We start from the raw sequence: 20,251 nt of genomic DNA on the forward strand, positions 1-20,251 counted from the left end.
TATCTTAGATTGATGGGTGTTAAATAGGCACAATTGTTTGCAGCATTTTAACTGCCTAAACTAAATGTCTTGCACACGCGAACTGCACATACACACCTGCACACTCACTCGCTGTTTTGTTTCAGAGGATCCTTAACCCCTCACCCCTCGCCCGCCCATTGGTTTGATCACAAACCAATGGCTTTTCACCCATTTTACAGTCACCATTTCTGTTCATCTTTCTCATTGTTTTTTTTTCCCATTTCTGTTTCCTTGTTGCCTCTGTTCACGTGTTTATTTTGTCCATTCGTAAAAAGAAGCCATTATTTCTCCCCCCCAGGCAAGAGACGACGATGGCCTCGGTGGGAAATTACCCCTGCACAGCTTTGCTCAGGACACGCCCAGGCTTGTCTTCAAGACAAACAGCGATGTGCTTGTAAGGACCATACCCATTTAATGCCAGACAAGAGTTAAGCTTAATGGCTTCTGCACAAATATGTTTTGATGTTGTTCTTTGTTTAAAAATATGTAATTTTCAAGTCATGTCTGAAATGTGCCTGGGCTGGTTTGTGTTTGAGAATTACTGTAAAAGTAAAGCAGGCTCTTCCTCAAACCTCTCCAAACAAGATGCTGCACAAGATGCTTCACTTAAACGTTTCCATTTGTTATGTTCTGAACTTTTTTCATGCTTTACCATTTATTTTGCCCATTTTCATTTTTCATGTAGTGAGCTGTGTCAGTCTTTTTAGGAGCTGTCAGACACATGCAGTCTCACAGTTAAAGCAGGTGTATAATATTGCAATAATAGCAGTGAAGCTAAGTTGGCTTTACTGAATAATATTTATTGGAAATGTTGATATATCTGTACATTTTACAAGTACATGCCCATATCCTGCTCTGCCATAAAAGTGCCATTTCAGTCCATTGTTAGGTAATTGCCAGGCAATGTGATGGTGCCAAATATATCTTAGAGGAAGGATCATGGTCAGCAAGAACACTTAAGTTAGTTGTGACATTTAAACAATGCACAGCTAATGCTATAGAGACTCATGGGACCAGGCAACAGTTTTCCAGTCTTTTGTTGTGCCGTTGTGTTGAACCCATATGAATTGTAACTTCAGTTTCCTATTCTTGACTGACAGAAGTGGCATCAGGTGTGGTCTTCTGCTGCTGTAGCTCATCTGCTTCCTAGTTGGATGTCTTGTGCATTCAGAAATGCTATTCCTCATCCTTACCTAGATTGTAAACAGTGGTTTTTTGAGTTACTGTCACTTTCTTATCAGTTCAGGGCAACCATTCTTCCCTGACCTGGCTGGATCAGGTGACCCTGAATCCTCCCTTAGTTATGCTGCAGTAGTAGTTATGCTTCCCATGATGCACTGAGTGTTTCTTATTCACTCACAATCTGTTTATACACCTCTTTGCATTTAAACATGACTTGTTATCAATGTTCCCTCTAATTTTTCACGTGTCTGAGCGAACACACAAACTCCCTGAGAGGCCCCTTGGACCACTGTGAGCAACAGCAGACGTGTGCACTGTGGTCACGCCAGCATTGAATCCATCCACGGTTTATTAAAATAATCAAATTACAGCATTTACATTTATGTTGGACTACTTTTAATTAACTTCTTTAGCCCCACTTACAATGAAAATTTTAAAAAATCTTGCTCATGACCTGTGTAGTATTTTAACACTATTGGAAGTTAAAATAAGAGAGTCCTGTAACTCTCTTTCTCTGCAAAATACAGTATATAATGACCAATGTTGGGCAATTAATTCTTCAAAAAAAGTATGTTATGCAAAGTAGTTATGCAAACAACAAAGTTTTTTGCAGCTATTTACGTAAAAATGCAGCCAAGGCGTTTTTTAAAATAAACATTTCAAACTATTTACAGAACAATCAGCTGTTCTGCATCAAATCTGATGCCACACAAATGATTTGTGCCACTCCAAAAAATAATTTCTGTCCACTATGAGATAAAGGAGAACAACAGCCTGATACCTGCAGGCCTGACAACAGGAGATGTAACACCTGTAACATTCAGCAGTCATCTCATTGTTCTGACACACACAACAAAACTACTGACTACACTACACACTAACTACACAAGATTTGCGCTAAAAGTCTCAAATCTCTCATATCTCAAAACACCTCCGTCACTCCTGAAACTTCCTCCCTTCCTAAACAACTAAATGCGATGTTACCATATCATTTTTAATTGGTCGACATGGTACATTTTTCCACCAATAGGAAAGGGTGGGGTTTTTTGGTTTTGTTTTTGCTCACAGGCTTTCGAGTGTTTTCCTTATAAAATGCCGCTTTTACCGTTCCTTCCCACAGTAAATATAAACAACGACAGTATTCAGGAAGAAAACCAAACATTGCACATATTTTTATCATAACTCTGGTTTTATGTGGCCTATCAACACAATTTAAAAACTGGTATAAAGTCCACACTTTTTCTGTCAATTGTTCCGTCTATCCTTCATTACCGTGGCTTCACTCCACATCAGCCACGCCGCTTTGCTTGCTAAAACACCGGTGTCGGCACATAAGGACGCTGTCATAGCCTGTCAACGACATTGATTAGCTGCGTGTATACGAATGTGAATCACATCATTGGCTGGACTATGGGATAAGGTGGCATCGTTCTAATCCCATACGGAAGCAGCCAGTCACTTACTGACTAACACTGCAAAACAGAATTGTTAAAGTATTAATTTTAATTTCAATTCAGGTTAGATTTTTTTTTTTTGTGCGCAACGCAGATTTTCTGTGCACAGAGACCGTGCCAGCAGTGCGCAATTGCGCACGCGCGCAGCTTAGAGGGAACATTGCTTGTTATTAGTCTTTGTCCCTCTTCAGCAGTGCATTTTTGTCCCCTCTTCCTCCCCTCACCTCCCAACCACAACAGCTGGCTGCCCCTTCCTGAGCCTGTATCTGCCGGAGGTTTCGTCCTGTTAAAAGGGAGTTTTTCCTTCCCACTGTCACCAAGTGCTCGCTCAAAGGGCATCATTTGATTGTTAGAGTTTGCTTTCTGTTATTGTAGGGTCTTTACCTTACAATACAAAGCGCCTTGAGACGACTACTGTTGTGATTTGGCGAAATAGCAGTAAAATTGAATTGAACTGATGTCTGACATCAACTTTGTTGATGACGCCCATACAATATATTTTTCTCTTTTTCGGACCATTCTCTGTAAACCCAAGAGATTGTTGCGCGGGAAAATCATAGTAGATCAGCTGTTTCTGAAATACACAAGTGTACCTAACAAAGTGGCTGGTGAGCATATGTTGCAATATTCAAGTTTTGTGGATATAAATGAGATGTTATTATCAAAAAAAAAAAAGTAAACAAAAACTGTATGTTGTCTTCTAAAATCTTCTAAAAAATTCTGCTAAATATAAATAAAAACTATTTGTAAACTTAGTGGGCTTTCAAATTTATCACAGCTTCTGTCACAGCTTCTATATATATCTATATGTCTGTTGATAACAGTAATGTTATGTTTCTAGGCAGCTAGAGTGTACCGAGTTTGAACCTATGTGTAGAACACTGGGAGCTCCAGCTTCTTCCACAATTGAAAAGTGTGTTAGGTTAATGCCCAGGACATTGTTGCAAAGGAGATTCTTTAATCTCGAGAATTTCACGTGTTTGTAATGCGAAACAGGTGTACTCATTCATAATATTTTATTGGACAATCTTCCAGTCTCCCATTCCAGACACGTGGAATCATTTTTTAACTTTTGTATGTTCAGGTTTTGTTTCCTAACGAATTTATTTTATGTTGACCAACTAAAGGCTATAACATTTACTTTAATACAACATGCTTTTGCCTACACGACATCAGCTACTCAGTACCAAAGTCTTTGCATAGTTTATAATCAACTAAAACCAAAGGATCCAGTTACATCAGAGCAAAGTGTCCATCTGCAAGATTCAGTCTAGCGCTGATCATACAGGACTTGGTCTTCAAGACACCAAATTTTCTCTTTAAACTCTTGTTTTATAGAAGCGCCAACTGTTTATGTATCTACCAGATACAATGCTGTCTGACAGACTGTCTGGAAAATGCAATATTAAATATTACTGCATCTCCACTCTCCCTCTCTGTGACAGCTGGCTTTTCCCTCCACCCCTCAGTCATTCAAAACAACCATAAGAACTTCTGACTTCAGACATGGCCAGACGTATACCTCTGAAATTGGCTTTTTGATAGGCTGATCAGCACTACTTACGCTTGCTTACCTGACGAAGAAGCTATCCTGAGTAGCTTGTTAGTTAGGCTTGAAAATGGAGGTAACAGGCAAAATAAAAGTAACTTCTCCTCACTGAGAAGCAGTCTGATGCCAGTTCTTCAGATTAGGAAGATGTTGATGTTTAGCTGTTAGATTTCGAGATGTATGCAGGGTCACCTTAAATATTTCCACTGATTAGCATTCAGTGACTACACTACATATGACTGGTGTATAAGTGTGTAATTTTCTCATGACTGAGAGGCATTCACACACTCACCATGTCGCTTACTTGGATCTCACTGTCCATAGCTGACAAGGGAAGGACTTTGAAGACATGTTTGACAAAAAAGGAGATGAATGAATCTGTGCTTGTCCAGATCCAAATGAATTTATGTATTTAAGGGTGTGGAAATGTATCTCCTGTCGGTAAACGCCTCAAAGTTAAACCTTTCCCCTGAAGAGACTCTAGTGAACTGTTCACCAACAGCTTTTTCTCCAGTTTGTTGTCTCAGTTTGCTATGTGCAGGCTCTAGCCTCAAATTCATCACACAGATATTACAGCAGTATTGATTTTTCCCAAACCCTGCAAAAAAAAAAAGAAGCATATAACTGTGCTTTCTATGGAAAAGCACCGAGTAGATATCTCATCTCATAGATCTCCCGTCTGCTGCATTGACATTCAAACACAATCCGCCAGGTCTGCCTCGTCTCTCTTGCAGCTGAAGTTATTTTACTCGCCGTGCGTGCGTGAGCGTGCGCTGTGAAATATAGCACAATTGAGCTTCACCTGGCCAAGTGAGAATGGCCTTTGTGTGTCACATCTATAATGACTGATGGGATGGCTGGCTGTGAAAAGAGCCACCTCACAGAGAGTGCGGTTCTCCTGCGTCTTGGCTTTTAGCTGCAGTTTAAAACTTTTCATCCATTCAGGTTTTGATGGAGAAGTCAGGTACACTATGTAGTCAGTATAAAACACTGAGAGAGGATCTGTACCAGATATGTTTCCTCTTTTGTAAGCCAAGTAATTATAATCATTGCAACAATGAATGAGGCAACTGGAAACTGATAGTTTGGTTAATCATAGTAATAAGTCCACATGTTGCAGATGGTCCTTAAAGCCTTGCCAAAGTTTAATTTTCTTGTGTAAACATCAGTGTAAGCTTTACACTGTTTTCTTCTTCCAGTGGACCAGGTGCTTTAAGATGGCAGTCTGTTGCAACATGATCTAGTTTTTGGACTAAATCCACAGTACAGCCAGCTCAGTGTTTCTGTCCGCCTCTTCTCAGAATCTCTGATGAACCCAAGCCGTCACGGGTGGATACTTTGCTGCAGATTGTTTGGAGTGTAAAATAACAAAAAAACCAAGCCTTGCTTCAAGCACCTGGTTCATTTTCATGTGTTTAATCTTTGTGTTTTGCACTTTGTGATTGTGGAAGCAATGTGAGAAGTGTCAAAAGAATCGCATATCGACCTTAACAGGGCGGGATACCCAAGCCTGTCCCTTGATGCACTTTTCTTGCTTAAACCTCCTCATTTTCAGCGAACCTCTTCATCATACATATAAAACCACTTCAGGCACCACAACCTCTTATGAAACCTTACAATCTCTGCACCGTCTGAAACTCTCCAGCCTCTTAACCCGCTGCCACCTCCTCCTTCGCCTTCCTCTTCATCTCCTAAATCCTACGTATCCTTAGAAATCTGAAGCCCCTGCCTTATATGGAGAATCCAAACTGCCAAAATCAATAATAATTTTTTTAAAGCCCTGGCAAAATGAAAAATTTCACAAATTATCTTTAAAAAATGTGACGTAAGTGGATATTTTTTATTTAATTTGCCTCTGTATGTGTTTTTCTTTGTATTTATTCCTTTCGTTTTAAATTTTATACATATTTCTGTTTGATGAAAGGAAAACAAAGTCAAAACAAAACCGAAACATATACAGCAATAGAAAAATGTTAAAGAGTAAATGTTAATAGAGATTAATAAGTAAATAAGTCAATAAATAACATGGTAAACTAAACGAGGAAGCAAGTAAATATGAAGATTCTTACGTTAAAGATGATAATTCAATTATAAATATGTCACAGTTTATAAATTTGTGGATTTCTACATTTATTTCTAATATTTTGGTGCATTGCATAATTGCAATATATTTCTATATTTTTAATATTTCGGCAGTTTTTGTCCTCCACAGAATTAACCTTTTCTATTGGGTCATTCTCTTTGAATGCAGCAAACTAAATGCTGTTTATTTATTGCTCTAACCTCTGAGAATGTCTCAAATCCCCTCACAAATCACCTCACCTTATGTGTTCATTTTTTTCTTATGCACTAAAACATGTCGCTGACTAATGTGGGAATTCCTAAAATTCCCTAGACTCTGGATTGGGTCAGAGAGTCAGAGGAGGGAGAACATGTCGACCACTGGGGTGCTTGTTTAGAAGCCGGATAATTGTTGTAATGCAAACGGTTAAACTACACCGCCGATGCTGGTTCGTTGGCCACGATGGAAATAAATGACCATAATTACATTCAACTGCAAACATCTGTGTGCAGGAGCCGGGAGAGAGCGAGAAAGAGAAAGCACAACTCCATTAGCGTAATGCGCAGTGAAATTTCACTCACGGTGCAGAAAGTCGTTAAGTGCTCTCCATCTGTCTTTCTGAGTCGAGGAAATTTTCAGCACATTTATTATTTAAAATATCCTGGGCATACCATTATCAAACTCAACTTGTGAGAGCACCTTTTTGACTTTTACTCAGTCGTTAAAGCATGTAGAATTCAAGGGACTGACATCCGAGCGCTTCCAGCGCCGTGTAGTTCAGTCTCTGATCTGTTTTTGCTGCTCTCCGGCTGCTTCTCTCAAACTCGGTTCAGTTTTTAAGTTAGAGTGACACTCTCTAATGACTGTCAAATGCAGACTTTTGCCCTTTTCGTGAATGCCTCTGCTTCAACCAGTTCACCTCTGATGTAAAGCACATAATCGAGGCAAGCAACCTGATGTTTTACACATGTTGCAGTTGAAGGACAGCACACTGTGTTTTCTTTTTGAAATCCTGGCCAGTGCTGCAGTGCATCTGCCCAAAAGCCCATGTGAGTCCACTGTCTTTCAGCTGCTGCCAGACACTTTCCTGCCAAATAATCCAATGTTGCTATGCAGCTTGCAAAAGGAGTTTATCCACCTTCCGGTTGCATCCCTCGACTTATTAACATTCAGCAGGGGGGCTTAAGGGTCTGTGTGATGGATGGATGTCGTTGAAGGGTCTGACAACTGATTAATGCCTTAATTATCTCCAGCGAGGACCTGCCACTCCTCCCAGAGCTGACAGAGTGAGCTGTGTGTGGCCTGACGAGTAACTCCGTGTTCAGGGCTCGCCCACTGCTATCTGCTCTACCAGGGTCACATTCATTTTCCTCCCCTCAAAAAATCTGCACGTTTTGCACTAAAAAAGGTGTATAACGTTGATGAAACAGTGCAGCAGTGCGTTTTGGGATCTTTGCCATTGCGGTGACTAAGAAAGACAACTTTTCAATTGAGCCTCCACATGTTTGGATCCAGCCCAGGTTTGCATTCTGCATACAGAAGCAATCTCTGAAGTCGAGTCCATTTTTTGAATGTAAAATGTTACTGTTGACTTACAAGGCTTTATGCAACCAATCCACCTACTATATCAAGGAACTATTAACCCCTTTATAGCCATGTTGCCATGTTACATCAGCTCTGCTTTAATAGGTAGAAATCTCAAGTAGAGCCATTTTGGCATCTGATGCTGCTTTGTGTGAGTAAGAAAGGAGTCAAGAGAAAAGAACAAAGAGGGGAAACAAACAATACAACATAAAACACCTGACAGGAACTGGTGGCAGAAATCACAGATCAGTTACATGCAGCTCTGGAGGTACAGCAGAAGGGTCCAGGGAGAGAGGAGGATGCAAAATTATGCAGTATATAAATATAAAAAAGGCATATGAATGCATGGGTCCCAAAAGAAATACACACTTTTCACGTGTAGCCGGCTTTACTTGATTAACTGATTTTAACTGCAATCTTACTAATATTGCAGTCACTTTAAGTAAATAGTTTTCAGCAAACAACTGTGGCTTTTAGCCAAAAACCTCAGAGCTCGACTGAGAAAAATGTTAGAAAATGTGAACGTTTTGCACCAAGCTTCAGCCATCACCTGCAACCTATAAAGATATTTAAAGTAAAACATTTCACCACCCAAAGAACAGCACAAAATTCTGTTATTCACCCATTTACCCATTACACCAATATACAGTGGTCCTTCTACCGTTTAACCTAATTTGACTTGTTGACCCACAATTCAATACCAGTGTGAGGGAAATCGTCTTTTTGTGTTGTGCTTCAGGCGCTGGTCTTTATAGCCAACAGAAGGTGTAAATGGGCATTTCTTGTTAAGACAGAAGGTTAAAGGCAAAGTCACTTCAGCAGCTGAACGCCATTATGCGAGCATAAGATAGAACACATAAATATGTCGAAAGCAGAACTTCAATGTTAAATGTTTCTTTTTTTTCAGCAGATCTGTAAAAGTATTTACAATCTACATCAGCTTCCTTAAAAATAATCTTTCTCTAATGAGCTTCTCTACAGATGGTGTGGAGACTAAGCGTCTTCCCCACATTTTTCAGAGAATATTTTGTAGTGGATCATCAAAAACAGATCAGGAGTCCTTTGTATGCGGGCTGACAGGTGCTTATATATGTGTGTTCCTTTTTGCAGGTGTGTGACTGGTGCAAACATATTCGCCATACTAAGGAGTACCTGGACTTTGGTGCTGGTGAGCGGAGGCTGCAGTTCTGCAGTGCCAAATGCCTGAACCAATATAAGATGGACATTTTCTATAAAGAGACCCAGGCTGCCCTTCCTGGAGCACTGTGTAACCCAGGACACGGAGCTGGAGGGGAGGGTAAGCCGGAGTGCAGTTCAGGAGTGCAGCTGCTCACTCCTGAATCCTGGGGAACGCCGCTAACGGACCTTCGACGTAAAGCTCCCTCACCTGGAGGGCCTTCCGCCACCTCAGTTTTGGCCCCTTCCACATCTTCAGCTGCCTCACCCTCAGACACTGCAGCTGTCTGCTCCCCATCCTCCTCCTCTTCAGTCAAAATCCCCACACCCAGACCCCATGAGAGCCCCTCACTTCCCCCACCACCTGTTCCTGCTCTTCACCCACCAGTCGGGGTCCCCTCTGGCAGCCCTCCCATGGTGATGACACCCCGGGGACCCATGCCCCTGCCTCTGTTCATGGAGCATCAAATGATGCAGCACATCCGCCCCCCATTTCTTCGCACCTCTGCCCACCCAGGAGGACCCAACAGCCCGCTGTCAAACCCAATCATTCCTGGTATTGGTCCACCACCACCTCCTAGGACCCTTGGTCCTGCATCAAGCCCCATGCACAGGCCTCTGCTATCTCCACATGTCCACCCTTCATCTAATCCCAACCCTGGCATGATTCCCCCACACCCTGGAATCCCCATGCCGGGCCTACCGCCTTTTCCCCCAGTCAACATGATGCCCAATGGACACATCCCCCTGCCCCCAATGATGAACTTTGGCATGCCGTCCTTGGCTCCACTGGTACCTCCCCCAACTCTCTTGGTCCCTTATCCTGTCATTGTACCCCTCCCGGTCCCAATTCCTATTCCAATCCCTATCCCCTTCAACCCCAAATCCTCCAGGGACCGACCTGAGAGTACTGGTTCTGTCCGAAGTGCTCCAGAGTCCTCAGAAGCTTCAGCTTCTAGGCCCCACTCTCCAGGCTCCTCTGGAGGTGATAGAGGGAGCCAGAAGATAGAGCCAGCTGGAGGGCGTGTCTCTCCTGTGCGGTCAGAGAGAGGAAGGACAGTGGAATTGACCGTGAAGGCAGAGGACAACTCAGGCAACCTTTGTCTCAGCAGTGGCCCTGGATTGATGGATGGGGTTATTGATCTAACAGTGGGCCAAAGATCATGCCAGCAGCAGGTAATTCACAGGATTCTACCTGGTGTCCAGGTCAAAGTAGAGCCAGAGGCAGATTCAAGATCTCCACCAGCTGCTGAGCTGGGCAGGGAAGGGAAGAGCCATCGTGATGAAGGGGAAGGGGCTCTGCTCTCACAGGAACTCCTCAGTGCTGCGGAGCCAGAAGGGGCCACACACCCTAACACACTGGAATCATCAGCCCTACCTTCCAGTGCTCCCAGCAAAGCTTCAGTGAGCCAGAAGAGTCCCCACTATTCTAACCGTACAACACCACCCTCACCAAGTACAGTACGGACCCAGCCCCCATCTTTACCCCAGCACCAGACTAGCCCTGCTGCCCCATGTAATGTGATAGTCAATGGTACAGGATGGCATCCACTTCTCACGCCTGCGTTCGAATCTGACCGAAGGGGAGAGGCAGGAGAAGGAGAGGCAGAGAAGCACCCAGCTAACGGTGAGCTTGAGCGTGAGGCGCTGAAAGAGAACAATTGTTCCGTAGGTGAATGGGAGCCAGGGAAGCGGGTCTCAGCACAAGATGAGATGGGTAACACGGTGGAGGGTAAGCCAGATCCTGACTCCAACTTGGAGGAGGGTGAGCATGCCTACGCCCTACCGCTGCTGTCGACCGGAGGCTGTGTTGTCATACAGCCTGTGCCAAAGCCCGCCGCCGACAAGACAGCCATCCTCTCCTGCTCCATCAGCGCACCGCTATCAGCCGCTGGGAGTCCTGAGCTCGAGCCGCCGCTGAAGAGGAGGTGTCTGCGAATTCGCAATCAAAACAAATGAGGTGAGTGTTTTCCCACAACCGACTTGAAATATAAATTCAAACATATTTATTCAGTGACATTTCATAATTCACAGTCGGGGGTTTATCAAATTAAGAGTTGGTTTTAAAAGTCTCTTACTCCCGAGGGTGCATCTTTAAACTATTCAAAATGACTCCCTTCAGTTGAAAATGTTCTTTAACAAGTTGTTTCATATTTATAATCTTCACATCTGGAAATCTCTGGCAACCGGATTATTTTGTATTTTGTCATTTTGAAAAGACATAATAGGGTTGATCACTTAATCAGAATTTCAACAATGTGATGCTTGATTCAAGGGCAGACTCGGTGTGCCCTCGTGCAGTCACAGTGGAAAGGGTCAAACAAGCATTAGTTGAATTATTACCTCCAAAATAATGCCAGAGTGCAGGTTCCCTGGCATTAAATCCACTGTGACAGACGAACTGCAGGTGATGTATGAGATTGTCACTCGGAGGGGCACTCGCAGGGACTGGCACTGAAAAGACTCTAAAAGGGTTAGTGAAGCAGGAGGGAACCTGACACAAAGCCCATTTGTGAAAAGATGAAATGAACCAGCACACCTACAAGGTGGTGTTAGTACAAGCAGGCTGTGCACAAGGAGGGCCTTGTCCTCTTAATATACAGCCAAACCATTCTGAAATAAAACCTTAAGACTCAGCAACATCACATAAACAAATACATTTATCCTAGATGTTAGGAGCATTTGGAGTCATGTGATTAGCCAACACTCATTTACCAAACATACATTTCCACATGAGCTTGCGCCTTGATGTCATTTTACAAGAGGAATACCCGTCTTTGCTTTACTGTGACTGGCAGTATATGAGCTTCGGAGTTTGAATGAGGAGCCTTTTATGCCATTAATGCCAAATTTAATGATGCAATCCTCGAGTTATTAATTAAATGAAATTGTATTCAAGAGCAATTGAAGACCAATTCAGGTTGTGGTAACATGAGGCGAGTGCTCTGAATAAGATTAATTGGTAACGACAAAAGAAGGAAATCAAGCCCCCTGCACACTCAGCGCTGCTAAACGCCAACCAGCAGCTGAAATAAACAGAAGTGATGCGCTGCAATCTGCAAGTACTGATACAGTAGCAAAAATATGGAGGATCAACAGTGCCTCCCTCGCTTGCTTTCTGGTAAATGGTTGCGCAAAATAATAACCAACAAAAAAATCATTTAAGTTTTTTTTTTTTTTTTTTTTTTTTTTAAAGTTAGAAATTGATTTGTATTTAATCCCCGAGCAAAACATGACTTAGTACTTGGTGGAAAAACTCTTGTTGCTAAGTACAGTAGTAAGATGTTTATTGTAGTAGCTGATCACCAAGTTTGCACGTGTCTCAGTAAGGATTTTGTCTCACTCCCCAATTAAGGAAACTCTAAATCCTTTAGGTTTCTTGACTGCTGCTTGGCAACTTAAAGCTTCAGCCCCCTCCATAGATTTTCTGTAGGATAGTGGTCTGGAGACTGGAGACAAGTTCTCTTTCCTTTGCTGGAAGAACCATGACCCATCTTTAGTGTTCTGGATGAAGGAAGGGAGTTTTTGTCCAATATTTTATGGTACATGGCCCCATCCAGTGTGTTGGGGACCCTGTACCCTTAACAGAAAAAATAGCCCCAAAGTCCCAAACACAGCAGGCACATTTAATGCCTAAGAGATCGATTTTAGTTTCATCCGACCACAACACTTTCTCCCAAGCCTTGTCTAAATCACTCATTTAAGTTCTGAAGAAAAAATGCAATCAGGTAAATCCATTATGCCTACATTTATTTTAATACTCCTTTTTTTTTTGTTTTTAAAAAGAATAACAAAGTACCACAAAATCTATTTATTTTACTCAATATTTATTTTCCCATTTGGTTTATTATTTATATTACTTTGATTTTGATTATTTTGTCCGTTTAATTTATTGATTCTTTTTTGGGGGAATTTAATTTCACTTATTTTTAAAGTTCCATATTTATTTCTGCATTATTTTCCCTTAGAATTTATTCTCCTCTTGTTTCTCCCAACCTAAATAAATGACTCCGTAATTAAACAGAGAAATTCCCTTTTCCCTGCGGTGGGGAGAGGCAGACCACCCCGACTCCGCAGCAGCAGGGAGGCCCCACACCCCAGACCGCAGTCGGACCTGGGTCTGGGTGCAATTCCCCCCTCCAGGGGCAAGGGTACCTAGACCCGGTTTGTAGAGTACGCTTGGGGAGTGTGATTGTGTGTACAGCGTCTCTTTATGTCTGTCTCCACGTTGGTTGAGTGTGGAGTGAGTGCATATGAGAGCATGAGGGTGGGAATGGATGTTTGTGTCTGTGTGTGCCTGTATGTCTGTGTCTATATGTCAGGTTGGGTATCAGACGCCACCTCTCTGGGGACACCTCAGGCCCTCCAAGGTTTGGAGGCCTATCTCCACCCACCACCACTTCCCCTGCCGGTGGCGGACTCCCTCAGGTGTCGGTGTGTTGGTGGTTCTTTGTGTCTGGGGGTGGGCGTCCGGGTGCACACCGGCTCACTCCTTGGCGGCCGCTTGTCGGGGCCTGGGGCCTGGGGCTCGCTCGGGCCCCTTTGGAGGTGGGGTGCCCCCGGCCTCTCGGCCTAGGGCTCGGTCACTCAGGCGCAGCTGGGGGCCGGCGGAGCTCACGGGCGCGTCACTGCAACTCCCCCTGACTTCTGCTCCGCGGCTGCTGGGCGAGCCCTCATCTGGGACTCTCCTCAGCTCTTACTGGGACAGTGGCGCGGCTGCCCCTCTGTTGGTCTTCCATGGTCTCTTGTGTTCTGGGGGCCTCTGGATGTCTGGAGTTTTGATCTCCTCCATACCCGCTTCACACCCTGGAGGACGGGGCTGTGGCCCCCCCACACTCCCTAGCAGATCATTACATGGAGAAACCTTTGGAATGCAAGCATGCTGATCCACACAGGTATGCACACATGGGTATTCACAGACGCGGACTAAAGCTTTCTTGGCTGCTGCCTCAAAGCACACTGTGCGCTGTCTATCTTGCGTGCTGCACAATATCGTTTATTACTTAGTAAATACTGATATCTATGACTAGCTAGTTTATTGTGATGGTGCTTTGTTTTCTCTATTATTATGTTGCTCTTTGTTGTTTGCTGTCTCCTCTGTTTGTTTTTGTTTGTTTGTTTTTTTTTTGTTTTTTTTCTCCATACAGGTGACCCAGGAGTTTTTTTTTTTTTTTTTTCTCTCTCTCTTCCCCCCCCTTCTCACCGTCTCTTCTCCCCTTTGGTTTTCTTTCTTTCTCTCCCCCTCTCTCTCTCATTCATTCCCCCTGTCCTATTTATTAAAAAAAAAAAAAAAAAAAAAAAAAAAAAAAAAATGACAAAGGATGAACTGAAGCTCTGCCATCACGTAATGTCGCATACTGCTGTTTCTGATGTCATTTAAAAAAAAAAAAAAAAAAAAAAAAAACAGAGAAATTCCAGCAAATAAAAAATAGAAGCTAATTAAATTCTAAATATTAATTCATATATTTCTCGAATTGATTTATGCCTACAATAGTTTTTTTTATATTATTTTAGTGCACCTGATTGCATATTATTTTTAATAAAGTCATGTATTTATTTTTTATATATATTTATTATTTATCTAGAGGGTTTTGGTCCTCCATAGTGTGCAAAATGTGGAATACCATATCTCACCTTGCCTGCAACATCACAAGGCATTCATTATGAAATATTTAACACATTATGTAAAATTTATTCCAATAGAGACGCAGAAGCTGAATGTTTTATTCTTTATTTGCCCAAAAGTGTCCTCAAGCTGATTCTGATTGCTGGGAGAATAAACCACAAATTAGGAAGTGCTGTTAAAAATCTGCATGTTCCTTAATTTGGCCCTCAGTGATTTTAACACCAAAACTGTCTTTGCTCTGAGCATCCTCCACTCTCCCACTTACCTTCAAATTAAAATACCTTGAATTCATGCATCAGCTTTGCCCGAAAACAGCTCTGACTCCGTCTAATTCTCCTCCCACTCTGCTTCACAGATGGATGCTCTGAGGACCGCAGTGCCATCAACGACACTCACTTGTCCACCCCCCACCTCCAAATCTCACACACACACACACACACTGTCCTCATCCTTACCCATCGTCCAGTCTACCAGCACCACAAATCGCCTTTGATGACCGATGAGTCCAAACAAACATGATGATGTGTATCATAGCCAAGTGGACTACTGTTGTCTGTGCGACAGACACTCTGATGGCCACCAGGACCGTTTGATCCCTGAACTGAAGTCAGTATATTCCTGCAACAGGAGGAATTTACCCCACTGCTCCTCTCCTCATTTAGAGACTCTCAGCCACACTGCCCCTTTAGACTTCAACCCACCCTCCCCTATCGAACAAGTACTCTCTGTATTGTCTTTTTACTATGGAACGCACTGTAGTGTCCGATATTCAAATCTGCTGCTTGAAAATTACTGAAGGAGCCCCTAAAACTGAAACGCTTCAATCCAACTTTGTGCCACACCACAGGTATAAAATCTCTGCTCCTGTAAGTCTTATTTTTATCACTTGTCACTGAGCTGTAGAGGCATTAAAAATCAACTTGGCATTTGCTTGTTCACCAGAAATGTTTGCACATAGATGCCACACCGGTTGCTTCAGTTCATGGAATGATGAGTCAAAGCAGGCGCCATATTGCTGAGGAGGAGCCAGACTTTTTAATGCACGTATGTCTATGGAAGCAGTAGATACACAATTAAATACCAGGATGATTTAATGAAATTTCAAACTGATTTTCAAGCTATTTGATTTGTCATTTCCCCAGATTTTCTGTTGATAGTTCCAAAGTATCAGATATTAAGATTACAAATCTGCAGCTGCTTTTCTGTGATGTTCTGACTCTGAAATGTAAAAACTGATGGGATTATATCATTTTCAAGAGTTTACTGTCACCTTGAAATATGAGCTGGAGACGAGTCATTTGGCTCAAGTGCTGCTGTTCGTGAATGCCTTTTATCTTTTGGGAAGGCACACACACACAAAAAGTCATTCTGAATGCTCTGAATGCTTCTGGAATGACAATTCATGCACACTGTAAGTCAGTTTAAAAGAGAGTTGCACAAAGCAGCACAAAAGTTTTCACGTTACACAGGAATGGCTAAGAACACATAGTGAGTTCCCCCGAGCATGATGGTGTCTGCAGAGATGCATCTCTCAAGCCCAGATTTGGTATCTGTGTGTTAATGCACGTGCTTGTTCACAGCCAGCAAAAATGTCCTTGCCAACCTTGTCACAAAGTTCTGGGTGAATCCAATGGGATTAAGAAATCTGGGAAATCTTTTTTTTTTTTTTTTATGGATGGGGGCATAAAACCACCTTCACATATGTTGAGAAATATTCTGGAGATAACCTTCACCAGCAAGTAAGTGTGTGGGTGGAATCGTGCATCTCTGCCATTTTCCGTTGGCATCTGTCTGTTTGCTCTCCACTGAATTCAGTTTTAGTGTTACACAAGGATAAGATGGAGCTGTCCTGATAATCATTCCTATTATTGACATTTTCTCTACCCTCTGGAATGCTGCCCGTGTGCGTAAACAGTAATCTTTGCTAGTAAGAGTAATAACAGAGAGCATTTCAAGGCTTACTTGCACCACCAAAAGAACTGAGATGGCATGGCAATGTGGAAGCATCCTCCAGCCTGCAGTGGGTACTCGCTTCCGCAGGCTAGTACTTAATCTTTTCTATAATACATTACCAGTGATGTTTCTGTCATGGGTTAGTTTGAGACTGACTGCACTGAATTTTGAGGGGGGTGCAGGGGGAAGCCAGCTCTTTCATAAATTATTCTTGTGGGACTGAAGGGAAAACTGCTGAAGTAACACAACAGAAACATTTGAACAGTAAACACACAGAGGACAAATTCTTTATGGCAATATTTTGTCCACTAACTCTGCCAAGTTGGTTCTTTTTTTGCCAATTCTTTTTTGTTTTAAGAAAGTATTTTCAGCATTTGTAGATCCTACCGGGAAGATTGAGTAAATGCAACACAACTATCACCCATCCAGTTTGATCTGATCCAGTTACACATCGGCTGTGAGCTGGGACGCCATCAGACAAAGCCAGCATTTAGTTTACACTCCTATGGAGGAGGTGCACTGTACCAGTGTGAGACAAGGTATTATCACATGCCAAAGGCCTCTGGTGTGTTGAAACAAAACATGTCACCTAGTTTTTAGTGGAAATGGGATTTTAAACTGAAGATTTGACTGGATAATTTATAGCTGCCAAAATAACAAGCACTTATTTTGAAAAAAGAAAAGAAAAGAAGACCCAAGAGAAGAGAAGTGGATGTCAAAAGCATCATTACTATTATACTCTTTTCGGTTTAGACCTGTGATATGTCACAGTAAGCGTGACATAGAATCTGTCTTAAAATGACAAAGTGATCTTCAATTATCGTTTGTCTTGCACCCTGATTTTCTTTAAACTATTAGTATAAAAGTAAAAAATTATTTTCTACACTGTAAAGACCAGACCGAGCTTTTCCTTACGCCCGTATTCACAAGCATACATACTAATGTGGCACAATGCACATAGTAAATTTAACTTTGTGTTTGTGTGTGTGGGGCAGGTGCAAGCAGAGAGCCCAGCTGAGATTACAGAGTGTTGACTCAGAATAAGCAGTGTGCAACTCTATCTGTCGCCTCTTAGTCAGGCATTTAGGCTTAGCTCGCCTCTTGCCAAGGCCCAGCTTTGGTGTCACTTTAAGCTTTTCCTCGTCTCTGCTTCAATTCTCTGCAAGCGGAGCCAGTCTTATGAAGCTCTTGTCTGCCTTTTGCTGTATTGCACTTAAAGAGACAGACTAAAATACGCATCTAGTGCTGTTATTTTTGGTGTGAGCTGCTGTAGTTTTGAATATAGTGATATAATGGAATTAAATCACATTGAGCTGCAGGAAATATAAAGGAATGCAGTTCCCGGATTGGCCACTTGAGGCTTTTTCCAAAAACAAAGAAGTTCAGTTAGCTTCCTTTGTCAAAATACATTAAAAAGAGCATACAACCATGTTTTACAGCCTGGCACAAAAACAGTTTTTGGAGTTTCCCCTTTCATAAGAACAACACTTGGTTTAGGTGTTGGTGTCTTTTACAACATTTTTAATTATATTTTCAGACAATTAATATGCCATCTATCAGCCCACTCAAGAGGTTTGTGCTTTAATTTTGGTGAATGAATTATAATATTTTATTAGTCTGTTACTTAAAGCTCATTAGCAGGCATGTATGTGTGGTGCTTGCTAACCAAACTCACAAGTGTTAGCACCCTTTCATCCAGATATAGTCACTTATGGCTCCAGCATGGAAACCAACGTTGCGCAAATGGCCCAAACAGCCCAAGCACAAATGGTCAGTGGGTGACGGCACAGTGGCTTAGTCCATCTTAAATACACAGTCTGTGAGTGACATTTGCATGTGTGTTTAAAGTGCTAAAACAGATTTGAAAAACTCAACAGTAATGCCCATTTCCAAAATCATGATCCATTTACTCTTCCTACAGAACTACACCCGTGACTGTGCAGAAGAAACCTTTCATTTTCCCATGACAAGAGCAGACATTATTTGGAAAATAGTACATTAGAGGTTTCTGAATTAAGTGGGCCCTGCTCTGCCGAGTTTTTCAAATCCTAACCCTAACCTGTTGCACACAAATATTTAAGAGACGTTTAGTTCCATTATACCGAAGAGACGAGAAGGCAAAAATCTTTACAGCCAATACACAAGATAGGAATGGAGTGAAAGCATGGCAGGCCACAGGGAAGATGTGCAAATGTGATTTTAGGGTGACTTATTCCTTTAAGTAGAGCTACTTCTTTCTGTAATACTTTCCCAAAAAATACAGTTTACATCAGAAGAATATAAATTGAAATTGATTTAATTTCTTCCCCAGAGAATAACTCTGTTTGTTTTATTGACCTTTCCCTGACCTTTCTTGTGGCGCCTTCAGGAAAATTTAACAAATTTATTCCTAGGATGGAAAACCCCAGATATCTTAACCAGTACTTTCATACTGATTTAAAATGTTGAGAGGGCTTGATTTGATGAGGAACTTACTGCAATCCGTTGTTATGTCTGTTTTCACTCCTGCTTACATAGAGACGCTTACATACAGAGACTACAGCAACATGCCCAATTGTGTCTGTTTCTAATCTGCACCATGCTGTGTTGGCGTCACAAGCGGTATACTATCTGTGCCTGAGACAGACACTGAACATGCGAAAGCCTGACTCTCGTGGGGAAAACCTGGACCACCGAGTCAGTCTTTGTGATGGCAACCCGACTCGTGACAAATATCCAGCATTCCTTTTTTGGCGATGGACTACAGGCCTGGTCAGCAGCCTTAATTATGCAATGACAACCAACTCCAAAACTGCTAAAAACAAGTGGTCCACAGGCAAAATAAAACATGATTCAACTTCATGTTACTTTTCAGAAACAACGGAGAAGTTGCCTTAACTCTTGCTTGTATAATCTCTCCAGTTAAGACAATGATGCTCGCTTGTAAAGAAGACTCTCCCTTCTTTGTACAAAATGAAATATACCAGAAACAACAACTTTGTTATCTTGCTAGTGTCAATGTATAGATGATCAGCTTTTTCTGTAGCTTGTATGGACCGTCACATTTTTGCTAAGAAGAGAACCCCCTCACCCCACCCCTTCCAGACTTTCTCGTTCCTAATCATCCAAACTGTTTTAACTCGTGGTGGACTGTCAATCTTTTTTGTGTACATTTTATAGTATTATTTATTGTTGACAAGTTTTGCATTTGCAAATAAAAAAGTAAAGGTGGTTTGACCTGAGCATTTGATTCCAATGTAAATGCTTGGTGAACAGTGACATGCTTTTTCTTTTCTTTTTTTTAATCATTAAAAAGGAGGACACAGTGATATGAGGAGGCCTTTTTATTATGTAGTAACATGTACATAACATGTGGCCAAAATTGCTTTTGGAGAATGGTCATTTTTTTGTGTTGTAACAGTATTTGTTTTATTCAGTGAATTGCCCATGAAGACAAATAAATAAGAGGCACACACAACTCTGTTTCACATGTGTTATATTTGTTCTTACACACATACAATGAACAAAAAAGTGACTCAACTAAAATGAGACAAATAAACAAATTACTAATAATGCTTATCATAAATTAAATAACAAAAACTGTGGCAAGAATTGACATTTCTAAAACAAAATTAATAAAATGAATCCGGAAATTAACAATGAAC

General features: G+C 41.8%; 1 protein-coding gene across 2 annotated transcripts in view; it reads left to right on the forward strand.

The window, feature by feature from the left end:
- Positions 1-20,043, forward strand: part of sobpa (sine oculis binding protein homolog (Drosophila) a) — a 61,179-nt gene extending 41,136 nt beyond the window's left edge. For both annotated transcript variants that reach the window (XM_085392107.1, XM_085392108.1), the window contains 3 exons: positions 320-415; positions 8,963-10,988; positions 15,010-20,043. In XM_085392107.1, the coding sequence (XP_085248233.1) occupies positions 320-415; positions 8,963-10,987 (2,121 nt within the window). In that variant the 3' untranslated portion in view covers position 10,988; positions 15,010-20,043. The remainder of the gene's footprint in view (positions 1-319; positions 416-8,962; positions 10,989-15,009) is intronic.
- Positions 20,044-20,251: the final 208 nt, after the last annotated feature.

The sequence above is a fragment of the Rhamphochromis longiceps genome, linkage group LG19 (assembly GCF_057381845.1).
Source record: "Rhamphochromis longiceps isolate RC_006_pf linkage group LG19, R_longiceps_female_GT1.1, whole genome shotgun sequence".
In the NCBI taxonomy this organism is placed as follows: Eukaryota; Metazoa; Chordata; class Actinopteri; order Cichliformes; family Cichlidae; genus Rhamphochromis; species Rhamphochromis longiceps.